The sequence below is a fragment of the Ochotona princeps genome, chromosome 12, assembly GCF_030435755.1.
Source record: "Ochotona princeps isolate mOchPri1 chromosome 12, mOchPri1.hap1, whole genome shotgun sequence".
In the NCBI taxonomy this organism is placed as follows: domain Eukaryota; kingdom Metazoa; phylum Chordata; class Mammalia; order Lagomorpha; family Ochotonidae; genus Ochotona; species Ochotona princeps.
The window spans coordinates 63,029,542-63,057,081 of record NC_080843.1 but is presented as its reverse complement, the minus strand read 5'-3'; the positions used below and the strand labels follow the sequence as shown (position 1 = coordinate 63,057,081).

Below are 27,540 nucleotides of genomic sequence, written 5' to 3'. Positions count from 1 at the left end.
CTAGAAATATGCACCCAATTGCATCATTATTACTGTTTTCACTGTTGAAATTGCCAGCCAACTAAAACAAAATCTTTAATTGAATTAATGTTAAGAAGACTTATTTGTTTTTATTTGAAAGGCAATGCCCCTTTAGGCAACGCATCTCTCCTCAGCTCATTGCACATTTTGAGCTCAGCTGGAAGCCCAAGTTCTTCTATTTTACAGAACTGGTGAACCCATTCCTTCTTGAAGCGGGGCTGGGAGCAAGCTGGGCAAGGACTGAGGCTGGAGCACACTGTAGATTAAGCAGCCTCCCCTGCTTTGTCTCACTGGGCTCAGAGCACAGCAAAGAAGACTGCTCTGGCAGGACACTGGTCAAACACCAAGAAGGTGGTGCTCTGAGCCACTGGGAGACATGGCCTTCAACCCCTTGCCCTGTACACCTGACCATCACCAAAGTCAAAAGGAGAGGAAGGCTCGCTAGAAACAAGGGACACTGGGGCCGGTGCAATGGCTCAACAGGCTCATCCTCTACCTGTAGTGCCAGAATCCCATATGGGTGCTGGTTTGAATCCTGATTGCTTCACTTCCGATCCAGCTCTCTGTCTATGGCCCTTGCATCCATGTGGGAGACCCGGAAAAATCTCCTGGCCCCTGGCTTTGGACCACCCAGTTCTGGCTGTTGTGGCCATTTGGGGAGTGAAACAGCAGATGGAAGATCCTTCCATCTCTTCTGTCTCTGTAAATCTGCCCCTCAAATAAAAAATAAATAATATTTATTTAATTGTTTGTTTTTGAGTGGAAGATCTATTTTATTCATTCATGTTGAATACAGCTGAATTTCCTGCTAATATATTTTCTTACTCAAATAAAGTAATTGCTTAAACCACTTAAATCAAGTATTCTGATGGATTCTCTTTCAGGTCAGCCCCCTCAAATAGAAAATAAATAATTAAAAAAAATGGAAACTAGGGCATTGAAGACTCATCCAATAAGCCCAGCAAGCCATGCTATCTCTAAAAAATAAAGTATGTTTCCTGTCAAAAGGGCTTTCCCAAGAGCTTTTGCATCAAATATCACCTGGACACAGAATTTGAGTGTACATACATTCTGATAGGATTAGAGTTGTTCAAGCTGTAGGTGCTGGCTGTCAGCAAATGCATTTGCAGGTCCTTCTTGGAAACCAGATTGTCTCAAGGCTTCTGTGTTCCCCGACTTAAGGGAAGGAATGCAGGAGTCTGCCTATGGTTTTTCAGGCTTCTTGAGTTCAGGATTGGCAGTTTGTTGTTGCGCCTGTAACTAAGGATCCACTGTAACTAAAAGGTGCTTATTGAATGATCCTTCCTGGTATGTATTTTGAAGGACATAATATATTATTTATGATTGCAGCATGTTCAGCAGATACTAAATTGTAGCTAGAAGGGTAGCTCTAGTGTCCGAATGCACAGACAATGAGTGCATAGAGATGACAGTGTGCTGTATGTTTCCATAAAGCTGGAGGGGGTCATGCCACAGCTCAACAGGTTAGTCCTCTCCCAGCAAGTGCTGGCATCCCTTATGGGTGCTGGTTTGTATCTGGGATACTCCATTTCCCAACCAGCTGCCCTGCTTATGGCCTGGGAAAGCAGCAGAGGATGGGACCCTACACCCATGGGAGACACCCAGAAGAAACTCCTGGCTCCTTGACTTTAGATTGGCTCAGCTCCGGCTATTGCAGCTATTTGGGGGGTGATCCAAGATCTTTGTCTCTCTTTATCCTTCTCTCTGTAAAAATCTGCCTTTCAAATAAAAATAACTAAATCTTTAAAAAAATCTTTTAAAGAAATCTGGAACAGAAGTAAAATACACTAATTGCAACATGAGCATTATACACAATGTAAATATTTATCGAAACACCACATGATAACCCATAAAATGTACAATTTTATGTCAATTTAAAAATAACAAGTTGGGTCTGGCACAGCAACCTAGGGGCTAAAGTCTTTGCCTTGCAAGCATCAGGATCCCATAAGGGCGCCAGTTCTAATCCTGGCGGTCCTGCTTCCCATCCAGCTCCCTGCTTGTGGCCTAGGAAAGCAGCTGAGGACAGCCCAAAGCCTTGGGACCCTGCACCCACATGGGAGACCCGGAAGAACTCCTGGCTTCGGGTAAGCCCAGCTCTGAAGTGAATCAATGGATAGAAGATCTTCCTCTCTGTCTCTCCTCTTCTCTGATATCTGACTTTCCAATAAAAATAAATAATTTTGAAACAAAAAATATAAGTTGCTATAATTTACAAAAACTCTATGATGTCTTCCAAACCAGCATTTCTTAAAAGAACAAAATCAAAACAAAACACACACACACACACACATACAATTTCAGGGACCAGTGTGGTGGCACAGGGAGTTAAGCAGCTGCCAGCATCCCTTATATGCCCTGGTTCTCAAACCAATTGTTCCACTTCTGATCCAGTTCCTTGCTGATGTACATGAGAAGGCAGATGAGAAAGGGCCAAGTGCTTGGGCCCCAGGTACCCACATGGCAGACCAGGATGGCATTGCTGGCTCCTGGTTTTGGCCAGGCCCAGTTTTGGCCTTTGTGGTTATATGGGAAGTAAACAAGCAAATAGAATGGAAGAGTTCTCTGTAACTGCCTTTCAAGTAAAATAAATCTTTAAAAACAAACAAAACAAAACAAAACCTTTTTCTCCCAAGGAGCCCACAGATGAGTCTTCCAGGAAGAGGATATTTCTGATGGCCCAGGAATTTGCTTCTGGAATGTTAGGTGCCAGGAACAGAGCTGGGAGCAGGTCTGCAGCCCTCCGAGAGGAAGAGAAGCAGAGAGAGTTCCACTGACTTCCAGGACCCGCAGCTTGGGTTGGGGGAGAGCGAACGGAAACGGAGCAGGTGGCAGGAATGTTTTTGTCTTGTATCTTTATATAATTGACCCTTGTCCAAAGACTGTAAGACCACAAGGAATCAGGCAACATGAAAAAAGAGACCATAAAGAATTCACACTTGACCAATATACAAAGATGAGTGCAATTACTCACAGACAGGAAAAAAGAACATTTCTTACACATTAGCTGAACCCTGCCACAAGTTTTAAATCATATGGCGCGTGTCCTTGGAAACGTCCTTTGATATTGGAATTTGAGTTTTATGATCTGCCTATAATTAGCATTTGGGTTCAGATTTTAGGGCAGAGAAAATGAAACGTTGTCAGAGCCAACACCTTGTTCCTCAGGACACCACTGGGGCAGATCTTTATGGCTGTAGCAGGGCGGTTAGTCACCCATGGGGCTCTCTCAGCAAGTTCCCTAACTGCCCTGGGCACTTCCTCTTTATGGCAGGGTTGGGCTCCCCGTGCTGCCGGAAGTGCAGACCTGCCCAGGCCCATCTCGCTGCAGGGCATACGACAGCTCAGCCCCAGCAACTGGGGCACGGGGTGGGCACTGACCCTAAGGGGACAGAGCTCAGGCCTAGACGCTGGACAAAGGAGAAGTTGAGGGAAGTCTACCTAAGACCCACAGATAGCTACTCATTTCCTCCTAGCTATACTCCATGGTGGTGGGCTGGGAGCTGGCAGGGACACACTGGTAATAAGACTCTGAGTCCGTTATTAAACCTGGTTGGTGTCGATAACTATGTGGTGTATAATGGCAGCTCCATACTTACCATTTGTCACAGCCTAACCTGTTTCTTAGTGCGTCTTCATGACCTCGTGGGTCTTTGAGGAGACCTAGCTGTTGTAGTTGGAGCTACGAATCCTACAAAACAGTGTGGCTCAGTGTATCTTCAGGGACTTCATGGCAGTGCATGAGAGCCGGGCATGATGGAAATCCAAGTGTTTCCCCCAGAGAAATGAGCAGTCCCCATACATCAGAGTGTGGGATTGTTTCATGGATTATCCAGACCTGAACAAACAGAAAATGCTAATAATGCAAATGAAACATAAAAGTGAGGGGCCAGTTTTGTAGCATAGCTGGCTAAGCCAAGGCCTGCAGGGTCAGCATTTCATATGGGCGCCAGTTCCTGTCCTGGCTGCTCTACTTCTGGTCCAGCTCCCTGCTAATGTGCCTGCAGAGGAAGACGACTGAGGCTTTGCACCCATGCAAATGCTTGGGACCCGTGAGAGAGCAGGAAGAAGCTCCCGACTCTGGCTTGGCTTGGTCCAGCCCCAGACATTGAGGCCATTTGGAGAGTGAACCAGGGAATGGATGAATCTCTCTCTCTCTCTCAGCCTCTCTCTCTTCCTCCTTATAATGCTGCTTTTCAAATAATTACATCTGAGAAATAAACACATGAAAGTATGGCATGTGAAAAGCCATGAAACTGGGACTTAGAAATTAAACTCTAAGTTTTTGAAAACATGACCTACTTAATAAGTAAGTCCCCCATTTTATCAATAAACAACTGTATTCTGACAGTCTTCATCTTTACACTTTTGTCTTAAGGAAAAATCAACTTGCAACTATGTTGAAATCATTTTCACTCCTCAGTTGTGACTAGAGTTTGGCAATGAACACAAAAATTAAAAAGCTATCAACAGGGAGGCCAGTGCTGGGGCAAAGCGGGTTAAGTTGCTGCCTGCAGCACTGGCATCCCATGTGGGTGCTACTCCAAGTCCTGAATGCTCCACTTCTCATCCAGCTTCCTGCTAATGTGAAAACAGTGGTGAATGACCCAAGTCCTTGGACTTCTGCACCCAATGTGGGAGAGCTGCTAGCTTCACACTGACTTAGCTCTGGTGCTGGCAGCCATCTGGGGAGTGAAACAGCAGAGTGAAGATCTCTCCTTCTCAGTAACTGCCTTTCAAATAAATAAATGTAAAAGAAAGAAAAGAAAAGCTGGGCCCGACACAGTAGCCTAGCAGCTAAAGTCCTTGCCTTGCAAGCACTGGGATCCCATATGGGTGCCAGTTCTAATCCCAGCAGCCCTGCTTCCCATTCAGCTCCCCACTTGTGACCTGGGAAAGCATCAGAGGATGTCCCAAAGCCTTGAGACCTTGGACCCATATAGGAGACCCGGAAGAGTCTCCTGGCTCCTGGCTTTGGATTGGCTCAGCTCTGGCCGTTGCGGTCGCTTGGGGAATGAATCAATGGGCACAAGACATTTTACTCTGTCTCTCCTCCTCTCTGTATATCTGCTTTTCCAATAAACATTTTAAAAATAAATCTTAAAAAAAAAAAGAAAAGAAGAGAGGAGGGAAGAGAAACCAATTGAAAACATTGTGTGAGAATCACCCATCTATAAAGGATTTATGATCAGAGCATTGAATATTTGTAAAGATATCACACATCTTTTACATCAGTAAAACTTATGATAAGCACAAAACTACTAATAAACAAACACATAACCATTTTCATACCTGGGAGCCGGTGGGTAAATCTCTCCTAGCCTTCCACTGGTGCATGCACTTCCTATTTCTATAAAGCACAATGGCTGGCCAAAGTTTTGGATGGTATCCCACCTAGACAATCCCCAAACTTCATGGCCTACCTACCTCTGTCAGTTGCCACATGGTTGAGCAAAAGAGTCCCTTGCAAACAACTGGCAGAATTCTGCATATTTTGGATTCAGCAATTGGGGCTTAGGGTCACATTTCAACCCCAGAGTCTTTTTGTGTCAAAACATGGATTCCAGAAGAACCTAGATATACCCAAATACACCATCAGGGAATTTGACAGTGAAGATGGGAAACCCAGGTGAGTTCTCACTAAAAGTTAGACAAGCAGCAATCAACAAGTGTGACCAAGTCAAGTCAGCACCGATAACAGTGTCTCCAGCAGGAATCCCAGCTATGCCGGCCACACAGGCAGCCAGACTTGCAGAAGGACCGGAAGTCAAACCTACAGTAATTCCTCGTTCTGGATTAAGCTGGGCTTGGGGAACTTTTTTTCTCTCAAGGGCCATTTGGGTCTTTTATTACATCATTCATGGCTCATACAAAATTATCCACTTAAAAATTAGGCTGTTACAGATTTATTGAATTCTTTGAGCCCTGCCTACAGTTGCCTTGGCAAGGCCAGATCAAATGATTTCATGGGTCTTTATGGCCCATGGGCTGGGCGTTCCCCACCCCTGCATAGTGCATCATTAGTACATTGTCTTGGCTCCCAGTGACTTGCTCCTTGATTGCGAATCATTGGGCATCACTACCTACAAAAGATCAAGTGTCAGAGCCATGACTGTGGCACAACAGATTAAGTCACCACTTGTGATGGCTGCATCCGTATTGGATCGTCGGTTCTAGCTCCAGCTGCTCTGCTTCTGATGCAGCTCCCTGCTGGCACCTGGGAAAGCCATAGAAGATGGCCCAAGTGTTTGGGACCCAGCCACCAAATTGGAAATCTGCATGGAGTTCCTGGCTCTTGGCTTTAGCCAGACCCAGCTCCGATCTGGCTTTTGCCACTGTTAGGGACTGACTCAGCTGATACAAGATCTCTATCTCCCCATCTCTCCACCTGTGTTCATCAGTTTAAATGTTATTTGAAAAATAATTTTTGAAAAATATGAAGAGAGAAGGAAAGAAAGAAGCAGAGAAAGAAAGCATATATATGTATATGTATATATATATATATATATATATATATATATATATATATATATACATATAGAGAGAGAGAGAGAGAGAGAGAGAGAGAGAGAGAGAGAGAGAGAGAGAAGAAGGAGGGCGGGAAAGGAGAAAGAGAGAGGGTATGAAGCTGCTGGTATTTTCAGGGAGATGTGCAGGAAGGACCTGAGCATTTGCATCCCTGCTACGGAGGAGGCTGGCTGGGTGTCAGTGCAGGTGGAATGTTAGCGAATTCTATTGCATCACTGATGCTTCATGCTATCTTCCTGGCTCAGCCTCACTGAGGCCATTGCTGGTATTGCCAAGTTTAACTTTTACCTAGCAGTCAACACAATCCTTGAGCTTAGCAAGCTCTTCACCGGTAGCTGGAGGCACAACCTCTGGCATGTGTGTGGAAGCAACAGCTCCTGGTTCAGGCATCAGTCAGCCACTGCTGGGGCTGAGTCGCTCTTATGATTTCCTTGGTCAGCGTCAGGCAGGCCCACCACATACTCTGCAAGTGGATGATCACAGCCACCCTGGTCACTACAGAGGCTCAGCCATGTCACAGGCAGACCAGTGTTTGGACAAGACATAGTCATCTATCATCCAGATGAGAGCCCAGCGGTCTGCGAGTCCTGCTCTGGACATCCTGGGCCTGCTTCTTAGTGTGCTTCAGAGGGCTTATCTCTGTTTACATGTTGATCCGAGTGCAGACAGTGTGGGCACAGGGACTGCCCTGGCACCAGGAACTGATCCAGATGCTGCCCAGTTGCGTTGATTTGGGAGGGAAAGGTTAAACTTTCTGAGACGGGTAGTAAAACATTAATGATGGGTAAAGTTCTTCCTCTCTTGCTCCACAGTGAACTGGGTGATCCTGTTTGCTCTATAAAGCAAGCTGTGTTTGCTAAGAGTAATTTGAAATCGGCCAAGCAAATGACCCCACTTAACTTCCTTTTGCCTTCAGGCCCCGTGCTGGGCAGAACGTCACAGGGCAGATCAGGCACCAGAAGCCGCTCTGGGTCAAGCCCAGGGCCCACCTTCCGCAAGTTCACCCAGTGGGAAGGTGGTTGCTGAATTTGTGAGAAGCACTGGATTCCTAAGCTGACAGGAGCTGTTCAGACACCAGAGCCCATGCCCGCTCATCACCCGTCCCATCCGCAGCGTGCAGAGCAGAGCTGAGCGCAGGATGTCTGACTGACACCATGGAACATGTGCTCTCACTCCCCTCTCTGGACACTCGGCCTCCTGGGATGCAATGGGTTCTGACATTGTAGGCTGTCCCCCTGAGAACAGTGTGCCGTCTTCCAGGGCCCACAGTGTGCCTGGCATGGGGCAGCAGGGCATGGGGCAGCATAAGGACTTATTGATGGGACAGCAGGGTCCTGTACCTCCTGTCCATTGCTTGTGACACCCACTGTCTCATGTGAAACCATCAGACTATAGAGCTGGGAGCTGATGTGTGGCCATGCCAGCAACGCCCTGGAGGAAGTTAGCTTGGACGTCCTGGTGAGCACACGACCAAGGCTGGGCAGGCACCTCTATGTCTGCTGGGCCAAGATGAGATTGGCATGGGTGGGGGGAGCTGGATGGGTACAAAGGAGCAGTAAGCACTGTTTAAGCTGCCCTCCGGATATAGGGAAAACAAGTTGTTTTACACATTGCCCTGAATTCTGTCTTCACCAGCGTGGTCAAAGTCATGCATAGCACACCTTCCCCCCCCCCCCCCCCCCCCCCGGGTTTGGGTTGTTTACTTAGTGCCTGGGCACATCATCAGTCCCCTGCTGGGATTCCTGCGGGTCTGTCGACGGTGGGAGGGGGCGGGGAGAAGGGGTCTTGAGGCTCAGCCTTCAGTAGCACAGCCTTACTCCACTCTGCCAGCGCTAGGCAGGCTGCTGAGCAGGTGTCACAGTGGTGCAGCAGAAGAGAAAATCAAGGTGGGAGCGAACATCTGTGGGGGACGCTCACATGAGGCTGGAAGCTTGAAGCTAGGCAAGGCACATGCCCGTCCCCAGTCTGAGCCAAAGTGACCTGACAAAGCTTTCTACTGCTTCTGGGACTATTTAGGACAGTCCAGGGTCCGCGATGATACCAGTGTTGGGAGTGCCGGGCAAGCCACACTGGGACAGCAGCTCTTCCACAAGCCACATTCTGAAAAGGCCTTCCCCCAGGCCCAAACGGCACTCTGTCCATGGTCTCCTGTACCACGTAGGGCAGTGCCACCTGCAATGTGACCAAGAGCTCACGCGAAACCACAGCTGCTTCCAGGAGGAGCAACACAACTTCTCCAAGAAGCCAGAGTGCTATTCCGCAGCCCCTGGAGCCCTCACCGATGACTCAGGCCCTTCCCTTCGCCAGAGGGAGTGGCTGAGCTGCCTCTGGCAGCATCGGAGAGCAATCAGACTAATTTCTCATCGTGCGTTCTAACAATGCGTTCTAAAACTCCCAGCCACATCACGGAGGCTGATAATAAATCTTCCTGGGTTGTGATTACCCAATTTGGCTGTTTACTTTAATCACATCACGAAGTAATGATCAGATTTGGATTTGATTATGTGCCCATAAAGATAACCATGAAGCCCACATAAGTGTCAGTCAAAGTCGTTCAGACACTCACTCGCGTTACAACACGCCAATCACATTTTTATCAGGTAGTTAAGTTAATTACCTGTGGTAAATGTGTTAGTGGCACAAGTATAGACTGCTGCAAACATTTACTGACCACTTTAAAATGCTGCCTGACCATATGGGAGGGACGAGGGCCACAGTGCCATGCGGATGGGCTGACACCTGCTGAGGTCAGAAAATCCAGTCCTTGGACCGGACCTTGAATCTTCCACCACAAGGTGGCGCCACAAAGTTTCTTCTCCCCCAGGTCAAAGTCTCGGAGTCCAGGGTCTGGTACGAAAGACAAGGGGACAGGCATTTCAAACCAGTGACTCTAGCCTCCCTTACTTGCCGAGGAAGCTGTCTCCTGTCCACCAGTGCTTTGGGCTTTCCCCTTCTCAGGTTAAAACAGCCTCTGGGGTTAGCGTGGTAGAAGGGCACATTAATCCTCTACCTGTGGTGCCAGCATCCCATATGGGTGCCAGTTTGTATCTCACTGCTCCACTTCCCATCCTGCTCCCTGCTTATGGCCTGGAAAAATAGTGGAGGATGGCTCAAGGATTAAGGACCCTGCACCCATGTGGGACATCTGCTCCTGGCTGTTGATCAGCTCAGCTTATGGCCACTGGGGCCATCTGGGAAGTGAAGCGGTGTATGGAAGATCTCTCTCTGTATATCTCTCCCTTTCTCTCTAAATATACCTTTAGAGAAAAGAATAAATAAAAGAATAAATAAATCTTAATTTTTAATAAATAAATCTTAATTTAAAAAATGATAAAAGCAGCCTCTGGATCCTGCAACACGAGCAGGCCCTTGGCTCGTGTGGTTCAGTGCTGCCTTCCCGGGGCTTGCAGCCACGCCCTTAACCGAGCTTCCACATTTGGGGTGTGCTGGTGGGAGCTGCAGCAGCCACGGGCTGAAGCTGTGTGCACTGCAGGAGGCAGCCTCCTCCTGAGGTTCTCCTACCCAGTTCTATGCAGTTAGAAATAGTGAGTATTGGTATGTTTTCACTATTTCTTAATTAGTAATGCATTTATTATATGGTTATTGTTAATAAGATAATCCCTTTTCCAAACCAGCATGATTCAAAACTTGGCGTTTGATGAAGAGTTACTTAGTCTCATTAGCATCCCTTCACCTACAATCCCTACACAGGACCAACTGCTACCAGTTCTATTCAGGAAGTCTCTGCAATGTCCCATTGTTTCTCCAGATTTTCTTAAAATCTTTTTAAAAAATATTTTCATTGTATTTGGAAAGAAGAGTCACAAAGATCTTCCATCATTCTTTAAATATCTGCAACAGCCAGGACTGGGCCAGGTTAGACATAGGAGCCTGGAACTCCACCCAGATCCCCTACACAGAGGGCAGGGACCCAAGCACCTGAACTATCGGCGGTGGCCTCTCAGGGTGGACACTGGCAGGAAGCTGAAATGGGAGTGGAGCTGGGACTCGAACCAGGCACTCCGATATATGATGAAAGTGACCTCAACCAGAGACCATTATGCTCAGGGAAATAAGCCAATCCCTAAAGGACAAATACCCTGTGTTCTCTCTGATATAAGGCAGCCTCGTGTAAAATACAAGACCAATAGCTGGGTTGGTTCTGTTTTCAGTCCCGAGTTGCACTGGAACCAATGGGTGTTGCAGTCCAGTCTGGTTCTGCCCAGCACGTACTCGGCCCTCACACAAACCAGTGGGAGCTGCAGCCTAGATGGACTGTGCCGGGCCCTGTGCTTGCTAGAGCATACAAGAAACTAGTCTGGGAATACCTCAAAGTTTCTTTGGAGATCTCCCTAATCGAACTGCTGGACTCAGAACTCTAATCAAGAAAAGACAGAAGACAGAGCAGATCAATCATTCATCTCAGCCATATGTTGGCAGCGATATATGGGGCAAACGGAGACTTTATGATGGACCATATCAATCAGTGGACGACCTCATCGAGCGAAACTGGCAGCGATTCATAACCGGAGAACTATTAACACCACTCGAGCACATATCTCAGAGCATGCCCCACATCCGGGACTCGGGGTGGGCGGGAAACCGGGAGGGGCTTCCCCCTCAATATCCCCCTTTACCTCAGATACAAGATGGAAACAATGTGGACATAATAGTATTACCCACTTTCCTATCCCCCTGAACCTTTTTTTTTTCTTTTCTTTTTCTTTCTTTAACTGTAGTTAACTATGTAAAGATTGTCAACAACACAATAAAATAGATTATTAAAAAAAAATACAAGACCAATAGAAATATAGGTAAACATGTATTACATCTATTTATCTAAAGAAACTATAACGGAGGCAAAGTATACCAGAAAGTGAAGATACACTGCAGTATGCATCTCTACTCCCGAATAAAGGAGGGACTACCAATGAAACTCTTAAGTATGTGTTGACAATAAGATGCTGGACTTTCTACATTGTCTATACCTACAATGTCATAATCCACTCCAATATTGGAAAGGTGGATTTGTGACTGTTGTTGAAGGACTAAACGTATTGTGGTAACATAGGGGAGAACATTGGAGGGAAGGGCATGGGGAGAGGGAAAGGGAAAATTCCTGAGCCTAAGAAACTGTGTCATGAAAACTATAAACTAAAAACAGCAGCAGAAAAGTGTGTCAAGTAGCATTTTAACTGCATAGGAAACACTTGCTTCCCAAAGCATTTCATTTCTCTGCTGGCCTAAAATCCTCCAACATAGTTTTACTACATTTGACTGTTCTGATTGCTTAACAATTATGAATCAACTTATTTAATTCTCCCCTTAATTTTAAAGATTTACTTATGTTTAATTGAAAGGCAAATCTTACAGAGGAGGCGAGACAGAGACAGAGAGAGAGAGAGAGAGACAGAGAGAGAGAGATCGATCTTGCGTTTGCTAGTTTACTCCCCAGATGGCCACAATAATGAGCTGAGCCGATCCGAAGCCAGGAGCTAGGAGTTTCTGAGTCCCCCAAACAGGTGCAGGGGCCTGAGGAGCTGGGCCATCTTCTGTTGATTTCCTCGGTCATAAGCAAAGAGCAGGATCAGAAGTGGAGTAGCCAGTACACAAACGGATGCCTGTATGGGATGCCAGTGCCACAGGCGGAAGATGAGCGTGCTATGCCTCCATGCCAGCCCCTTTCTCCACGATTTTGGTTCTAGTAAATTAGTTGTTATCCACCCTATCAGTATCCAACGTTTTGCTGCTATAATCTTATCTGTTGTTCTTTGTTTCTCTGGAATAGTAGACCTTTTTTTTTTTTCAAAGGTTCTTGCTGTCGTGTTATTGTGTTTAAGAGGAAACAGAAGTGAACGTTGTTGTTCAAGCCACCATCTTCAGCAAGAAGCCACATAAGCCTTTGCATGAACTACATGCTTGGCTCCACGCGCTGCTGTGGTGGTGCTGCTCAGATGTCTGTGTCCATATCGGATCACCGGTTCAAGTCCCAGCTCCACTTCTGCTGATCCAATTCCCTGCTAATGTGCCAGGGAAAGCAGTGGAAGATGGCCTAAATGCTTAGGTTCATGCCACTGACGTGAAACAGATGGAGTTCCTAGATCCTGGCTTCAGGTTGGCTCAGTCCTGGCTCTTGTTGGCATTTAGAAAGTGAACCAGCAAGTGGAAGGTCTCCTTTCCATCTCCCTCCATTGCTCTGCCTTTCAAATAAATAAAATTCATCTTTGAAAAGTATGATTCTCCTTTTCCAGATGACCCAGCCAAGGTGCAGAAGAACTGAATAACTCATCCAAGTCCACAGAGCCAGGAAGCAGGTTTTGAATTCAGTCCCAGGGGCTCTGAATCTAGCGTTGAGAGACTAATGTTAGAAAATCTCCTGGGTGGCTGGGACGAGAGCGTAGTCGGCTAAGCCTCTGCTTGTGGTACAGACGTCTCCTATGGGCACCACTTCATGTCCTGACTATTCCATTTCCAATCCAGCTCCCTGTTTGTGGCCTCGGCAAGCTGCAGAGAATGGCCCAAGTCCTTGGGCCCCTGCACTCATGTGGGAGAATCTGAGAAAGCTTGTGGTTTCGAATCAGCTCAGCTCTGGCCCTTGCAGCCATTCGGGCAGTGAACCAGAGGATGGTAGCTCTCTCTCTCTCCCTCCCTCTCTCTCTCTCTCTCTCTCTCTCTCTCTCTCTCTGTTTCTCCCTCTCTTTGCAATTCTGCTTTTCAAATAATATTTAAAAAAAAAAGAAAAAAAAAAAAAGAGTGGGCCCAGCACAGTAACCTAGTGGCTAAAGTCCTCACCCATATGGATGCTGGCTCATGTCCCAGTAGCTCTGCTTCCCATCCAACTCTCTGCTTGTGGCCTGGGAAAGCAGTCAAGGACGACCCAAAGCCTTGGGACCCTGCACCCGCGTGGGAGACCCGGAAGAGGCTCCTGGCTTCGGATCGGCTCAGCTCTGGCCGTTGCGGCCACTTGGGGAGAGAACCAGTGGAAGAAAGATCTTCCTTTCTGTCTCTCCTCCTCTCTGTATACCTAACTTTCCAATAAAAATAAATAAATATTTAAAAAATAAATAAAATTTAAAAACAGTATCTTCTAGGACCCTGAGGGCACTTCACAAAGTGAATGGAAAATGTATATTACAAAAACAATGTGTAGTTTTTGACATTTTTTCACCAAAATAAACTCACTTTTTATTATATTTTTCCACAAATATTTTGAGGTTTGCCCATGTAGGATATTGGTTTCCAAATTGTGAGTACTGACTTTGTACCCAGCTCAGTGGAGGGAAAAAACATCATCTCTGCAGTCCACTGTGAGCTGTCAGGACATTAAGGAGGCAGAGGGCCCAGAGACTTCCAGAGCCCACAGGAGAAATAGTCAATGAAGGCGTGGAAGAGGGAATGTTACAAAATTCACTCTGAAAAAAAAAACACACATCAGCTTAAAGTCTTTTTCACCAAAATAAGCTTATCTTTTAAGTCTACTTTCTTCTTTGCAATAAAATGTATTCGCTTATTTGAAAGTAGGAGTGATGCAGAAAGAGAGGATTTTCCATCCTCTGGTTTGTTCTCCAGACAGTGAGAGCAACCAGCGCTGAGCCAGGCCTGAGCCAGGACTGAGCCAGGCCTGAGCCAGGGGCCAGGAGCACCTTTCAGCTCTTCTGCCCGGGAGATGGCCCAACACTTGGGCCATCTTCTGATGTTCTTCCTAGGGCATTACCAGAGAGCTGGATTGGAAGTAGAGCGACTGGGACACAAAGTGGTACCCATGTGGGATGCCAGTGCCACAGCTTTACCTGCTACGGCAGAATGCCAGTCCCTTAATTCCATTCTTTATGAATTTTTTTTAAAGTGCTCTTGGACAAGGCACAAGAATCACAATGTCGTCAGACTTGTCAGAATGCTGAAAACTAGAAGTTAATGAAGCAATGTCTTTGGAACTGTCTGTGTCCATTGCTCCCTGGGGTTGGAACTAACCTTGGGCCCCTGCCAACCATGTGAGGGACCCACATGAGGGACCCCTGCCACCCATGTGAGCCATGGAGTTCCAGACTCCTGGTTTTGTCTAGGCCAAGCCCTGGCTGTTGCAACCATTTGGGGAGTGAATCAGCAGAAGTTGTTTGTTGTTGTTTTTTTCCTTTTTCTGTCTTAACCCGCCACTCTGTCTTTCAAAAGGCTAAAGAGAGAGAGAGAGAGAGAGAGAGAGAGAGAGAGAGAGAGCAAGTAGGTAGCTTGATATTCTTATATTAATGAAAATCAATAGAAGAAAAAATTCCTCAAACTGAGAAATCGGAGTCATCAGTACATTAATTTCATTTAAATAGATGCAAAGAAGCTAAAATGAGTGCTCAGGGGTTGCTTCTCAGAACCAATGGGTTGGAGGGAGATCCAGGAAGGCAGAGTATACACATCAAGCCTTATAGAATGATTTGACTACAGCTTTCCCAGAAGGAACCTGGCATGCTGGGGGCTTGAGGGCCACTGACTTTGTGAAGGAGATGCTTCCAGGGCAAGCTGGTTAGGGAGTGGAGTGCCTATCACCCACGCCAGCTCCAGGCAAGGTTGATGGGTTTGGCCACTCCCTCCAGTGCTTCTGGCTTTAGGCACCTGCTAGAGGTTGACTGTCTTCTGCAGCCTCAGGGCACGCACTGGGAACAGGCCTCAGAAATATGACAAGACCTGGGGAATGAGCAGAACACACCTGCAAGTCTGAGAAATATGTTCACTAATCTCTACTTGGCGCCCCAGGTGGGTTTCCCCAATTGGCACATGCACTCCTCAAGGTCTATGGCTGAGACATGCAGGCGTAAGGAGGGTGCTGGTGTTCACCTTCCCCAGGGACAAGCCTCCTGGCGTGCCTGTCCACTGTGGCAGGGCATTCTCTCCTGAGATTCTGTAATCCTTCCAGGTGGGTCTGAACATCAAGAGTGGCCCACAATCAGGGAATGCATCCCAAAGATGTGTGGCCACAGCTCATAACGTCTCAAGTAGAAATGATATTTAAATCAAGTCAGCTTTACTGCAATTATGATCATCAAACAATGCTTGGATTTTGCAAATACAGTAGATTGCTGCTAAACATAACTTAAAAAAACATTGGAACCTGGGGACGGTGCAATAGTGTAGTGGTTAAAGTCCTCGCCTTGCATGTGCCGGGATCCCATATGGTTGCTGGTTCTAATCCCGGCATCCCTGCTTCCCATTCAGCTCCCTGCTTGTGGCCTGGGAAAGCAGTTGAGGACGACCCAAAGCCTTAGGACCCTGCACCCACATGGGAGACCTGGAAGAACTCCTGGCTCCTGGCTTCGGATTGGCTCAGCTCCAGCCATTGCGGCCACTTGGGGAGTGAATCAATGGATGGAAGGTCTTCCTCTCTGTCTCTCCTCCTCTCTGTATATCTGCCTTTCCAATTAAAAAAAAAAAAAAACCATTGGAGCCTTACGTGATGGCTAAATGGCTAATTCCTTGCATTGTAAGCACCAGGATCTCAAATGGGTCCCGGTTCATACTCCCTTTGCTCTGCTTCCTTGTAGTTCCCTGCTTGTGGCCTGGGAAAGCAGTGAAGGATGGCCCAGAGCACTGGAACCCTCCCATGTGGGAGACCCAGAAGAGCTCCTGGCTCATGGATTCAGATCTGCTCAACTCTGGCCATTTTGGCATTTGGGGAGTGAACCAGTATGTTAGACTCGCCGCTCGCCAAATGTTAGATTTGCCGACCACCAGGGAAAGAATAATTCAGCCAAATATATGACAGACTTCCCTTTCCCATGCAGCAGAAAGACAGACATGAAGGAGTGAGCTACAGAGGAAGAAGAGCGGGGAAGAGACGGGGAAGGGGCCTTTTAAACTCTCTTTTTCACAGAAGCCGAAACGGGGATCACCTCAACCCTTACTGGTGGGGGGATATGGGTCTGTGCCCCTCATTGGTGCAACGGTGGTCTCACTGCCTGAGGGGCCCGCCAGAATTCCGCCATCCATTCTGGGTTTGGTTGGAGGCAAACTCTACCCTTCTCCGGCAACCATGGTAGCCATTACAGTGGACAGATCTTTCGCTCTGTCTTTCCTTCTCTCTGAAAATCTGCCTTCCCAATAAAAAGAAATAGATTTTTTTAAATAGATAAATAAATAAATAAAGTACTCGGAACCGAAACCACAGAGACTTGTCAGAATTGGTCTAATATGATGGAAAAGAAAAGGGAAGGGTTATGTCAAAGTTGTTTCGTGTAATTTGGAATTACACGAAATTTAAAAAAAATGCATCATTGACATACTGGAAAATAACACTCAGTCTTTTGTTGAAATAAAAAAATGAATATTTCACATGAAAATTTGTTTTGACCAACTGATCAAAGAATTATTGAAAACCTCCAGTATTGCTTCGTGTTCCTCAAAGCAGTGCTGGGAAGGTTACTGGCATCCACCATGGTCCAGCCCTGTGTTAGGTGAGTGAGGTGCTTGGAGCTTGGAGACTATCCTGTAGAGCTGGCAGGATGTTAGGAACAGTGAAGCAAACAGCAGCAACCCAGGGAGTGAGTGAACTACAGGCAGGGAAATGGAGATTAGGACAAGGAGCAGGTGCCATTGGCCAACTGCAGCAGGTCTGACAAGCTCTTGGGAGGAACTGGCTCAGGCACTACCCCTAGATGGATGATCATCTGCAAGATATGAGGGTCTGCAGGAAGCAGGAGGGATTCAATGTGACAAACCAAGAGATAAGACAGTGGTCCCTTGGATCCCCAGGGATTGGTTCCAGGAGTCCCTGATGATACCTGAATCTTTAGATGCTCAAGTCCCTTACATAATGGTATAGAACTTTCATAGCACTTTCACACAACCTTGTGTTGCCCCATCTCATCTATAGATGGTTTATAATAGTCAACACAGTGTAAATATTGTGTAAACAGTTGTTATACTCTACTGTTCAGGGAATAAAGAGGGGAGAATCTCTACATGCTCAGTATATATTCAGTGTTTTCCCAACTAGTTTCTATCTGGGGTTGATTGAATTGGTGGCTACAGAATCCATGAGGACAGAAGGCTGACTGTACATAGGATGATGCTAAGGGAATGAGGAGGGATGGTATGAGCAATTAAGAAAGCTCAGCTTGGGCTGGCATTGTGTTGTATCAGGTAAAGCCATTGCCTGTGAGGCCAGCATGCCATAAGGACACTGGTTCAAGCCCTGGTTGCTTCATTTCCAATCCAGCTTCATGCTAATGACCTGGGAAAAGAAGAGAAGGATAGTTCAAGTACTTGGGCTCGTGCACCCAAGTGGAAGATCTGGAAGAAGCTACTGACTTTGGCCTGATCCAGCCATGGTCATGCTAGCCACCTGGGGAATACAGTAATAGATGGAAGATCTCTCTAAGAAAGCTCAGCTCAGTAGGCATGGAGATCAAGTGATTCAGGGAGAAATGAGGCCAGGAAGTTATGTGAGGCCTCATGAGTGTGCAAGAGAGGCCTCGGGGCTTTTCCCCAAAGGCTACAAGATGCCACTCATTTGCGATGGAGGCAGGAGGGAAGGATCCCTTAGCAGAAATGTGGAGAAGGGATTGGAGGGGGGCAAGCCCATCTACAATGGCGCTGCATCCATGGCTCAAGGGCAGAAGAGGGATGCATGTATTCTACCTTAAAATAAGCCAAGAAACCATCAAGAAACAGAACAAGGGCTCTTTTAAAAATGCCTGATCACCTCTTTGAGGAGCATCTCTGGTGGCTTAGAGGCAAAAAAAAAGCTGTCAGAGAAAATGAGCAAACATAAAAATCTTGCCTGTGCTGTGGATGGAAATGGTGCACATTGACGAGCATGACCCTGCAGTAATCAGAGAGCAATTAAGCCTCGTTCAGGAGATGGAATCTGGCCACTGCAGGCTGAAATGGGTTTGAAGTGGATGGCAGTGATTAAGCACAGGCCTGTGAGGGACCCTAGCAGGGCAATTACAGCTACAGGAAAATGCGATGGTCCCACCGAGGGAGAAGGCTAATTAGTGCGGCCAGGATGAGCTGATAAACAAGAAGGCAAAATGGTACCGGATCTGAACATCTGATGGATCTGTCCATGAGATGATTCCAGATAAGCAAGCCTCCCAGGCACCCATTGGGTGGGGTGGGAGGCAGGGGGGGGGATCAAAGAACAGATGTCAGAGAGGGAGCAAGGACTGAGACACCAGTCCTAGCCTCATGGACCTGTCGGTCACTCCCTAAGAATTCCAGAGACTGAGGGCTTGGTGAGGACGTAGCCCAGAGCTAAGAATCTCCCTTGCTTTATCTGGAAGCAAAGTGGAGGAAGCAGTTTTTTGTTATTTTTCTTTTTATTGTTGTCTTTCAGTTCACTTTGCGCTCACCTTAGCCAATGCAATAGTGTCTATCCTGTCATTCACTCTGTCTGGGCCTGCAAGACAGCATGATCACTAACAGCTTCCGGATGAATCACACTTTGGGATTGACAAAGGTATTCACACAGATCATGGCAATGGTGGTCATGAGAGTTAACATGGAAAAATTGAAAGGCAGAGAGAGAGGGAACTCTCATCCATCACTGTTTTCTAAGATGTATTTTATTTTTAATTGAAAAGCAGAGTTACCAAGAGAAGCAGACAGAGGAAAAAAAAAATCTGTCCTCTAGTTCACTCCCAAATGGCATCAACAGCTGGAGCTGGGCCAATCTGAAGCCAGGATCCAGAAGTCTCTTCTGGGCCTTTTATATGGGTGCAGGGGCCCAAGGACTTGAGCCATCTTCCACTGATTTCCTAAGCCATAAGTAGGGAGCTGGAACAAAAGTGCAGCAGTCTGGAAATGAACCAGTGCTCATACAGGATGTTGGCACTACAGGTAGAGGCTTAGCCTACTATAACATGGCACCTATCCCCATCCACTGATTTAATCCCCAAATGCTTGTAAAGGCTGGGGCTAGGTCAGATTGAAGCTAGGGGCTGGGAACTTAATTTAGGTTCCCCATCTGAGTGACAGAGACCAGTTACTTGGGCCATTACCTGCTACCCATGTGTTAGTTGGAAGCAGAGCCAGAGTGTAACCCAGGCACTCTAATATGGGATGCAGACATCTGAACAGCATCTTCACTGCCCTCTGAACAATTCCTCCTGGCTAGGCCTTTGGTTTGGTGACATTGTCCTTAACTGACTGACAGAGAGAGGTTGTCAAGACGTCACGATCATGAGACATTCTCACAGTCACAAAGGGGACTCTGGGGATGAGACAATCAGGTTGGCCAAGTCACACTTAGCTGGTTAGTAGCACTGCAGGTACAATCCAAAGTTCTTTCTGTCACACCATATGGCCCATAAAGAAACAGCTGTGGCTCAGCCTCTTTGTGCTTCAGCTGAGATTTCTTGGTTCCTTGCCTGACCTTGTTCATAATCTTGGCTGTGCTGGATCAATCTGGGAATTTAGCATTAGAAGATGAGAGAAAATGTGGGATAAAAAGAGATCACATACCAGAGACTTTGCAGCAGAACCTGTATTCCAGATGATTCTGTGCAGTTAGCACTACAATGACACTCATTTTCATCACATTATGCATCTGATTCTTAATGAGGGAGAAACTTGTAGAAGCTGCTCTTGTGGCACAATGATTAAGCTGTGGCTTGCAAGGTCAGCATCTCATATGGGAGTCCCAGCTGCTGCGCCTCTGATCCAGCATCCTGTCAATGTGGCTGGGAAAGCAGCAAGGGAGCTGATTTCAATCCCGTGCCTCCTGAGACCTGGGCAATGCAGCCATTAGGGAAGTAAACTGGAGAGTAAGATTCTCTGTCTCTTTCTCTGTTACTCTACCTTTCGGATAAATAAATACATCAACAAGAAGAGACATGTAAAATACTGGATTCTGTGTCATTGGTTCCTCCCTCAAGGCATGAACTCCCTTTTTGCAAGTGCTTTCTCCCTCTGGTGAGTTAAGAACCAGCTGACCTAGAATTATTTTGCAGAGTCAAAGACTGACATTCTACTACTCTTGTACGACAAATCACCCCCCAAGTGCAAGGGCTCAAAACCAACACACTTGATCTCAGCCTTGGTGAGCCAGGAATCTATGCAGCTTAGCTGATTTCTCTGCTTTAGGTTCTTTCCTGGCTACAGAGGAGTCAGTCCAGGCTAGGGTTTTGTTTGAAAGGCTGACAGGGGCAGGGTCTATATCTCAACTCAGGCAGCTGCCGGCTGCTTCACTTCCTGGAGGGCTGCTGTCTGAGGCCTGCTATCCTTGGGGAGCTCTTGTTCGAGGTCACCCTCCGATCTTTTCCACATAGTCCTCTCTAAAGTAGCTGTTTCATTAAAGTGTGCAAGTCAGGACAGGCAAGGGGGCAAGTCGGTTAGTAAGATGGAGGCCCCAATCTGTAACCTAATCACAAACAGGCCATTATGTTCTATTTATTGTGTTCTGGGCCTTGTGTAAACCAGATAGAAATTCATCTATACAATTCTCACACTTGTGTGGAATATACGATAATCTCCATTGTTCAAAAAAACTTATTTCAGAGGGATTGGGAGAAGTGGCTCAAAGTCAAGAAGTAACTGGTAGAACCAGGGCTCAAAGTCAGTTCTGCCCACCTTCCCACCAACACCATTGCTGAACTGTCATTTTTCACCTAAAGCCTCAAATATCCACGACTTATCCCCTTTCTGGCTCTGTGCTCACTCCCTCCAGCCAGGTACTTTACTCTGATGACAGTAATGGCTGCAGGTCCATCTTCTAACTCAGCCCTTTCCCTCCCAGTTCTCCTGCCCGTCCTTTCTTCCTTTCTCACCATATTTAGCCTGTCAAGCTCTGGCTCAAAAAAAAAAAGTATCATTTTCTTCCTCTTTCCCGTCTTTCTCTTATGTATCACAGTTTATCCATTTCCTACTGAAGAACATCTTTGTCACTTCCACTTATGAACAGACTCGCTATAAACATTCATGTGTAGGCTTGTAAATAGATAAAGCCTTTATGATTTTATTGTAACTTTTCACATAATAATGCTATATGTTTATGGAGTACTGACACTACTTGTTTTTGTAAATGTCAAATACTGTGATTATTAAATCATATAGTAGTGTGTTTAGTTTTATTTATTTATTTTTATTTTTACAGAGAGGAGAGACCGAGAGATCATCCATCTGCGGGCTCCCCAGATGGCCAGAGCTGGACCAGTCTGAAGCCACAATCCTGGAGCTTCTTCCAGGTCTCCCACATGAATGCAAGGACCCACAAACTTGGGTTCTGGTGCTGTTTTGCAGTCTTCCCAAGAACATTAGCAGGGAGCTGGATTGGCATTGGAGCAGCTGGGACTCCAACAAGCACCAAGACGGGATGCTGGTGCTGCAGGCGTAGGCTTAATTCATATCAGTCCTTGGTGTCTTTAGTTTATAAGAAACTGTCAAATTATCTTCCACGGAGGCAAATTTGCATTTCCATCCATAATAGCATCTCCCTCTGTCTTCAGAGGGCTGGAAGCATCACATTGATCTTGCCAAGCACCAGTTCATGAAAAGGTCTGAACATCTGCCTGTTTCCTATCAGTCATAGAAGGTTAGCCTTGAAAGGAATTTTGGCTTTCCGTTAAATAAAACTAACTTCCTCCTGTAAATTTCCCTAAGTGGTGCTTGGGAAGGAAGTAAGCATGGGTTTCTGAGTATTATACTCAGCACTGCATAATGGTTGTGCCAGTACTGAGAAGGTTCCACGGACTCATAGAACTGGGAAAAACCTAGCCTCTGAGCAGTCTCCACATGGTTGCTGGACACTCCTCTGATGTACTCGCTGCTGACCACAGGCATTGGAGGATCAGAGCCTGCCTTGGCTGCACCTGAAGATAGATGGGGGATAAGAAATAAACGGTAATGGACTGCTACAGTTTGAATGTGATTTGATCCCTGAACTCATTCAGGAATTTAAATCTCAAAGTCATATGTTGGCAATAAGAGAATGGAAATGTAATTGAGCTTTGGTGCGTAAAGGTGGGGCCTTTGGGAAGTGGTTAGAGTCGATTAGGTCATTGGCATGGAGCTCCCAGGTCTGAATCCTCCATAAGGAAATAGAGCAGACACACAGACTGACACATGTGCTCTCTGCCTCAGACATGAGACATCCCATGGCACCTCAGGACTAAGCCAGCAGGAACACCATCACCAGAGCCCATCCAATTATAGGCTGGGAACTTCCAGAACTAAGTAACTCCCAGAGCTGAAACATGAAGACAGCCCCCCCTCCAGTATTTTGATGATAATGATATGAACTGGTGACAATGGTGGGATGGATGCCACCGTTTTCATATTGTTTGGATGCTGAGATCCTCCAAGGCCCATGTATTTAATGCCTGGTCCCCAGGCAGGTGCCATGGAGAGCTGGTAGGAGCGTGCCTAGCAGGAGCTCCTTGGACCATTACAAGTATACCACAGAGGGTAGTTGGTTATTTTCATTGTTTTTAAAGATTTACTTCATTATTTTATTTATTTGAAAGGCAGGGTAAAAGAAAAAGAAAGCTCTTCCATATGCTGGTTCACTCCCTAGGTGGCTACAACAGCCAGAACTGGGTCATACCAAAGCCAGGAGCCAGGAACTCCATCCTAGGTGGTGCGGGTCCAAGCTCTTTGGCCACCGTCCACTGCTTTCTCAGCTGCAAGGCTGACTCCCACAGGATTGTGAAACGGTCTTTAGAAGCCCAAGTTTGGGCAGAGTCACTCTGCTTCCCCAGGATCCTTCCTCTGCACAGGCTTCACCACTACCACCTGTTCTGGGACCTTCGCCAGATTCTGCTTTCCCCCATGTCAATGCTCAGCTTCCAACAGCGCAAGCTATAAAAGCTTCTCTTTCCTATATAACTTGTCTCAGGCATTTCATTGTAGTAATGAAGCACCAACAAACACACAAAAAATGAAACAGATGCAGGGGTGAGCGAGGGAGGAAACCCTGGTTTAGTTAACTGGGTGGATGGGGTGGGGTTTGGGGAGAACACACCACTCCAGTGATAAGATCCTGGAACACTGGGAGGTGCAGCTTTGCATAGGCCGAGTTTGAGGGGCTGTGCATCTCAGATTGAGAATGGAGGAAATGAGATGAAACTGGAAGAGCAAATGGTTGGTGGTTGCTGAATCTGGGTGACAGATCCAAAGGAGTTCTTTGTGCGGTTTGCTCTATTTTTGTGTAAGTTTCCATTTCAATGATGATGACAACAACAGAGTCAGAGTAGAGGAAGAACACAGAGTAATCTTTCCAGTTACCCTGACTGTGAAGACCTGGAGTGAGACTGGACCACCTGGCGAACCTCACAGTGAATGGAAGATGTGCCTCTCCCTGTCTTTGTAACTCTTTCAAAATAAATCCACAAATCTTTACAGCTTCTGCTTGACTCAGAAATGGTTTGAAGACCCTTTCCCAAGATCTGGCAGTAAGCTTAGAATTACAATCCAGAGTCAGGTGACAAAGGTGGACAGTCAAGTGCTGATGTGCTTGAACAGTGCTGAGAGAGAGAAGGGTCTCAGAGATTCCGCTTGCACTCCAGCCATGCTCAGGAAGCAGTGGTCCTGGGAGGAAACCACATCAGAGTCCTGGAGTCCAAGGACAACTGAGTGTCGACTGCTCCCTTGGAGAGCAGCTGCAGCAGCAAAGGCAGAAACCACCAGATGGACCCCGTCACACTCCCTCTTCCTCAGTCCCATTCCCAGGAGAACCCCCACTATGGGGTACGTGTTCTAATCATTCCCACTTCCAGGACAAGGAGCCCAGCATGGGACTGGTGGTCCTGGCGGTCCTGGCTTGTCTTCCCTACTGCACTGCTGCGCAATTGTAACGGGAGAGACAGGAAAACTAGGTTGGAATAGGTGAAGATCCTGAGTGTGTAACCCCACCCCTGAGGTGTCACTCCAGGACACTCACTTTGATGTACCTGGGTCTTGTCCAGGGCTAGCAAGGTGGAGACACTATTATGGTCACATGGAAGTTAAAGTTCAGGTAGCGGTGGCATGCAAGTCGTAGGAAGCCTTGCTCCTACAGAACCCCACCCCAAACCCCTAAAGGGGGCTGTTCTGGTGTGAGCAATCTGCGTGTTTGTCCTCCCTCTTTCCTCACAGGCCCACACTCACCTGGGAAGGCTCATTCACTCTCTCCCTCGTAAGTGAATCCTGTCCTCACCTGTGTCCTGTATTTGGGTCTTTGTTTTAGATGCTTCGTGTGTGTGTGTGTGTGTGTGTGTGTGTGTGTGTGTGTGTGTGTGTGTTGGGGGTGGGGGAGAGACAGAACTTGGACTAAATTCAGATAACATAAGCACCTGTTCCTCGAATGCAGATAGGGCTGTCATCACTACTAGGAATGATGTGGGATGTGAAAACCTACCTGGCCAGCCATAAGTGCGTTGCTGTCACTGCCTTCCAACCATGCCGCCCGTCCACCCACCCCTCTCATCCCTGCTTCCAAAATTACCTGGGGAATTTTCCTGTCTCAATGAGGCTCCCGGCCTCACCTGGGTGTTCTTCCCACTCCTCAGGAAATTGTGGCTTTCTTGGTCCAGATGGGCCACGGCCGTTGGGCTTGTGAAAACACCTCCACCTGTGATTCTGAAGTACAGTCAAGCTTGGTAACCAAGGAAATGGAAGAGGACGCACACTGCGGCGCCAGGGACTGGGATCACGTGCCAAGAACCGGCTGGTTTACATGACGCACGTCAGGACTTTCCACATCATACTTGAATGCACTTCGTGGCGAGACGGCCTCTGAGCCTGACAGGGAAGCGGGAGGCGCGCGCCCCGGAGCAGCCACCTGGCGCATGCGCGGCTCAGCCGCTGCCGCGGGCGGGGGTGGGGGGAGCCTGAGCATGCGCGCTCGCCTGGGGCCGCGTTCCCGGAAGCGTCGGGGGTCGCGCGCGGGTCCGTGGCGCGTGGTTCTGCGCGCCCCGCGGCGCCCTGGAGCCGCCGGCCTCGGTTGCGGAGGCCGTGTCGTCCCTGACCATCGCCGACGCGTTCGTGGCGGCCGGCGAGACCGTAGCACCGCTCCCCGCTGCATCCCCTAGCAGGAGGTTCATCTGCTCCTTCCCCGACTGCAGTGCCAGTTACAACAAGGCCTGGAAGCTAGATGCGCACCTATGCAAGCACACGGGGGAGGTAACCGGGCTGCAGGCGGAGGGGGCGGCGGCCACCGCCGTCCAGCCCGGGGCACAGGAGGGGCAGGAGGCTCCGCTGTTGTGACACGTGGTCACGTTGGCATCCCGGCCTGAAGTTTTGGAAGGAGCTGGGGAAGTGCCTAAGAATGTCCTAGGGCCTTGGTTCTGGAGCCGCCCCCACGGGCTGGGGGCGTGGAGAACAACTCCTGCCTGTTTCTGTGGTCTGGACACTCAGGCACCGCCCCGTACCTGTAAACGGGCGGTAAACCTGTAACCTATCACACACCTAAACTCGAAGCTGGCCTGCTGCTGCGGCTCCGGAGGGTCACTCTCTGGGACCAAGGGTTGTACACGCGTATGAGATCTTGCATTGACTTAGTGCCACTGAGAGCCACCAACAACCCAGGCAAAATTAGCAGGTCCGGGGACTGGGAGGGGGAGGCCAGCAGCTGAAGTCACTTTCAGCTCAGGGTGGTTTGGATGTTCTTCTGAGGGCAGGGCAAGCCTTTGCAGGGTGGCAGGTGATGTTACAGGGAGAACAAGGCCCCGGAGACTGGCAGTTTAATCAGCTTCCCAGTGTTTGGCCTCGCCTGAAAGGCCTTCCCTTCTAAAGCCATGGCCTGCCTTGGCTGCTTGCACCTGCTGCAGGGAGTGGGCCATCCCCCTTCCGGTGTCCTGTTGGTCCCATTTGTATCCTCTGTATTTGAAGGCTGACCTGTCCTCCTGGGACCCTCTAGCTCTGGTCTCACAGGCTCCGTTTCTTGCCTTCTGCTTTATCCACCCTGCAGGCTCTGCTGCGTGCCCCTGTATCTCTCACCCATTGCATTGCCCGATTCCTGGGCTCTGTGAGACCAGCACATCTGGTCAGAGCTTCGCTCCCCTCTTAGACCTGTGTGCTGTATTTTGGCTATGCTCTGCCAGCTTCCTGCATGCAGGTCGGGGAACTTGGAGGTGCTGTTTGTGCTCCCACATTTGACAGGTGTTTCCTCAGCCTGTACCCTGATTGGAGCTGTGCAAGGTTCTGTGGCTTTGCCCCCCGCCCCCAATAATAGCACACTGTCTGTCAGTCTGCATGCGTGGTGTCTGGCTGGGGACCATCTGCACCGGACATGACTGGCATGCTGTCTATGCTCAGAGACACAAAAGCTGGTGACCTGGGAGAGCTATTCTGGTCAGAACCAAATCCGCTCTCCTCCCCTCCCGACTCCTGGACCCCAGGTGGTGGTTACATAAGACAGAGAGCTGTTGGCTGCGGCCCCTCAGGGCTATGCTAAGTGGGACACCTTTGCTGGGGCTGTGCCTGGCCTTTTTGTAGCATAGATGGTGGGCATGTCCAGGGTGAGCCAGCACCCTGCCTTTTGTCTGCCCTGGCTTTCTTGAGATTGTGCTGTGTCGCAAAGGCATAGGAAGGTTTTGCTGCAGAAGGCTGGTACCTGGTTCGCAATGCTGTGTTGTTGCTATGAAGTTTGTCCATACAGTCAAAATCACCTGCTGTGGCTTTGGGGGACTTTAGGGCGTTTCCGCAGGAAAAGTGTAGTTTGCCCGGGTGTGGTGGTTCACAGGGGCTCCGTGCACCTGCTGGATGAGAGCCATCCCTGCGGAGGGAGTCTACCTGCTCCAGCAGGCACTTTAGGCTTTCAGACAGTGCTGCCGTTCTTGACAACCCGGGGCAGGACTGACATGTGTGTTTTTTTTGTTTGTTTTCTTCTTGCTAGAGACCCTTTGTCTGTGACCATGAGGGATGTGGGAAGGCCTTCATCAGAGACTACCACCTGAGTCGTCACACCCTGGTTCATACTGGAGAAAAGCCATTTGTGTAAGTAGGGGGCTGTGTCAGCCTTGGGAGTGGCTGACTGTGGCACACAGGCCTGGCAAGAAGCGTGGACAT

General features: G+C 48.0%; 1 protein-coding gene across 1 annotated transcript in view; it reads left to right on the top strand.

The window, feature by feature from the left end:
- The window catches only part of GTF3A (general transcription factor IIIA), a 46,634-nt gene that overhangs the window by 11,755 nt on the left and 7,339 nt on the right, over window positions 1-27,540 (top strand). Inside the window, exons 2-3 of the mRNA XM_058670548.1 lie at window positions 25,367-25,653; window positions 27,368-27,468. Of these exons, the coding sequence (XP_058526531.1) occupies window positions 25,367-25,653; window positions 27,368-27,468 (388 nt within the window). The remainder of the gene's footprint in view (window positions 1-25,366; window positions 25,654-27,367; window positions 27,469-27,540) is intronic.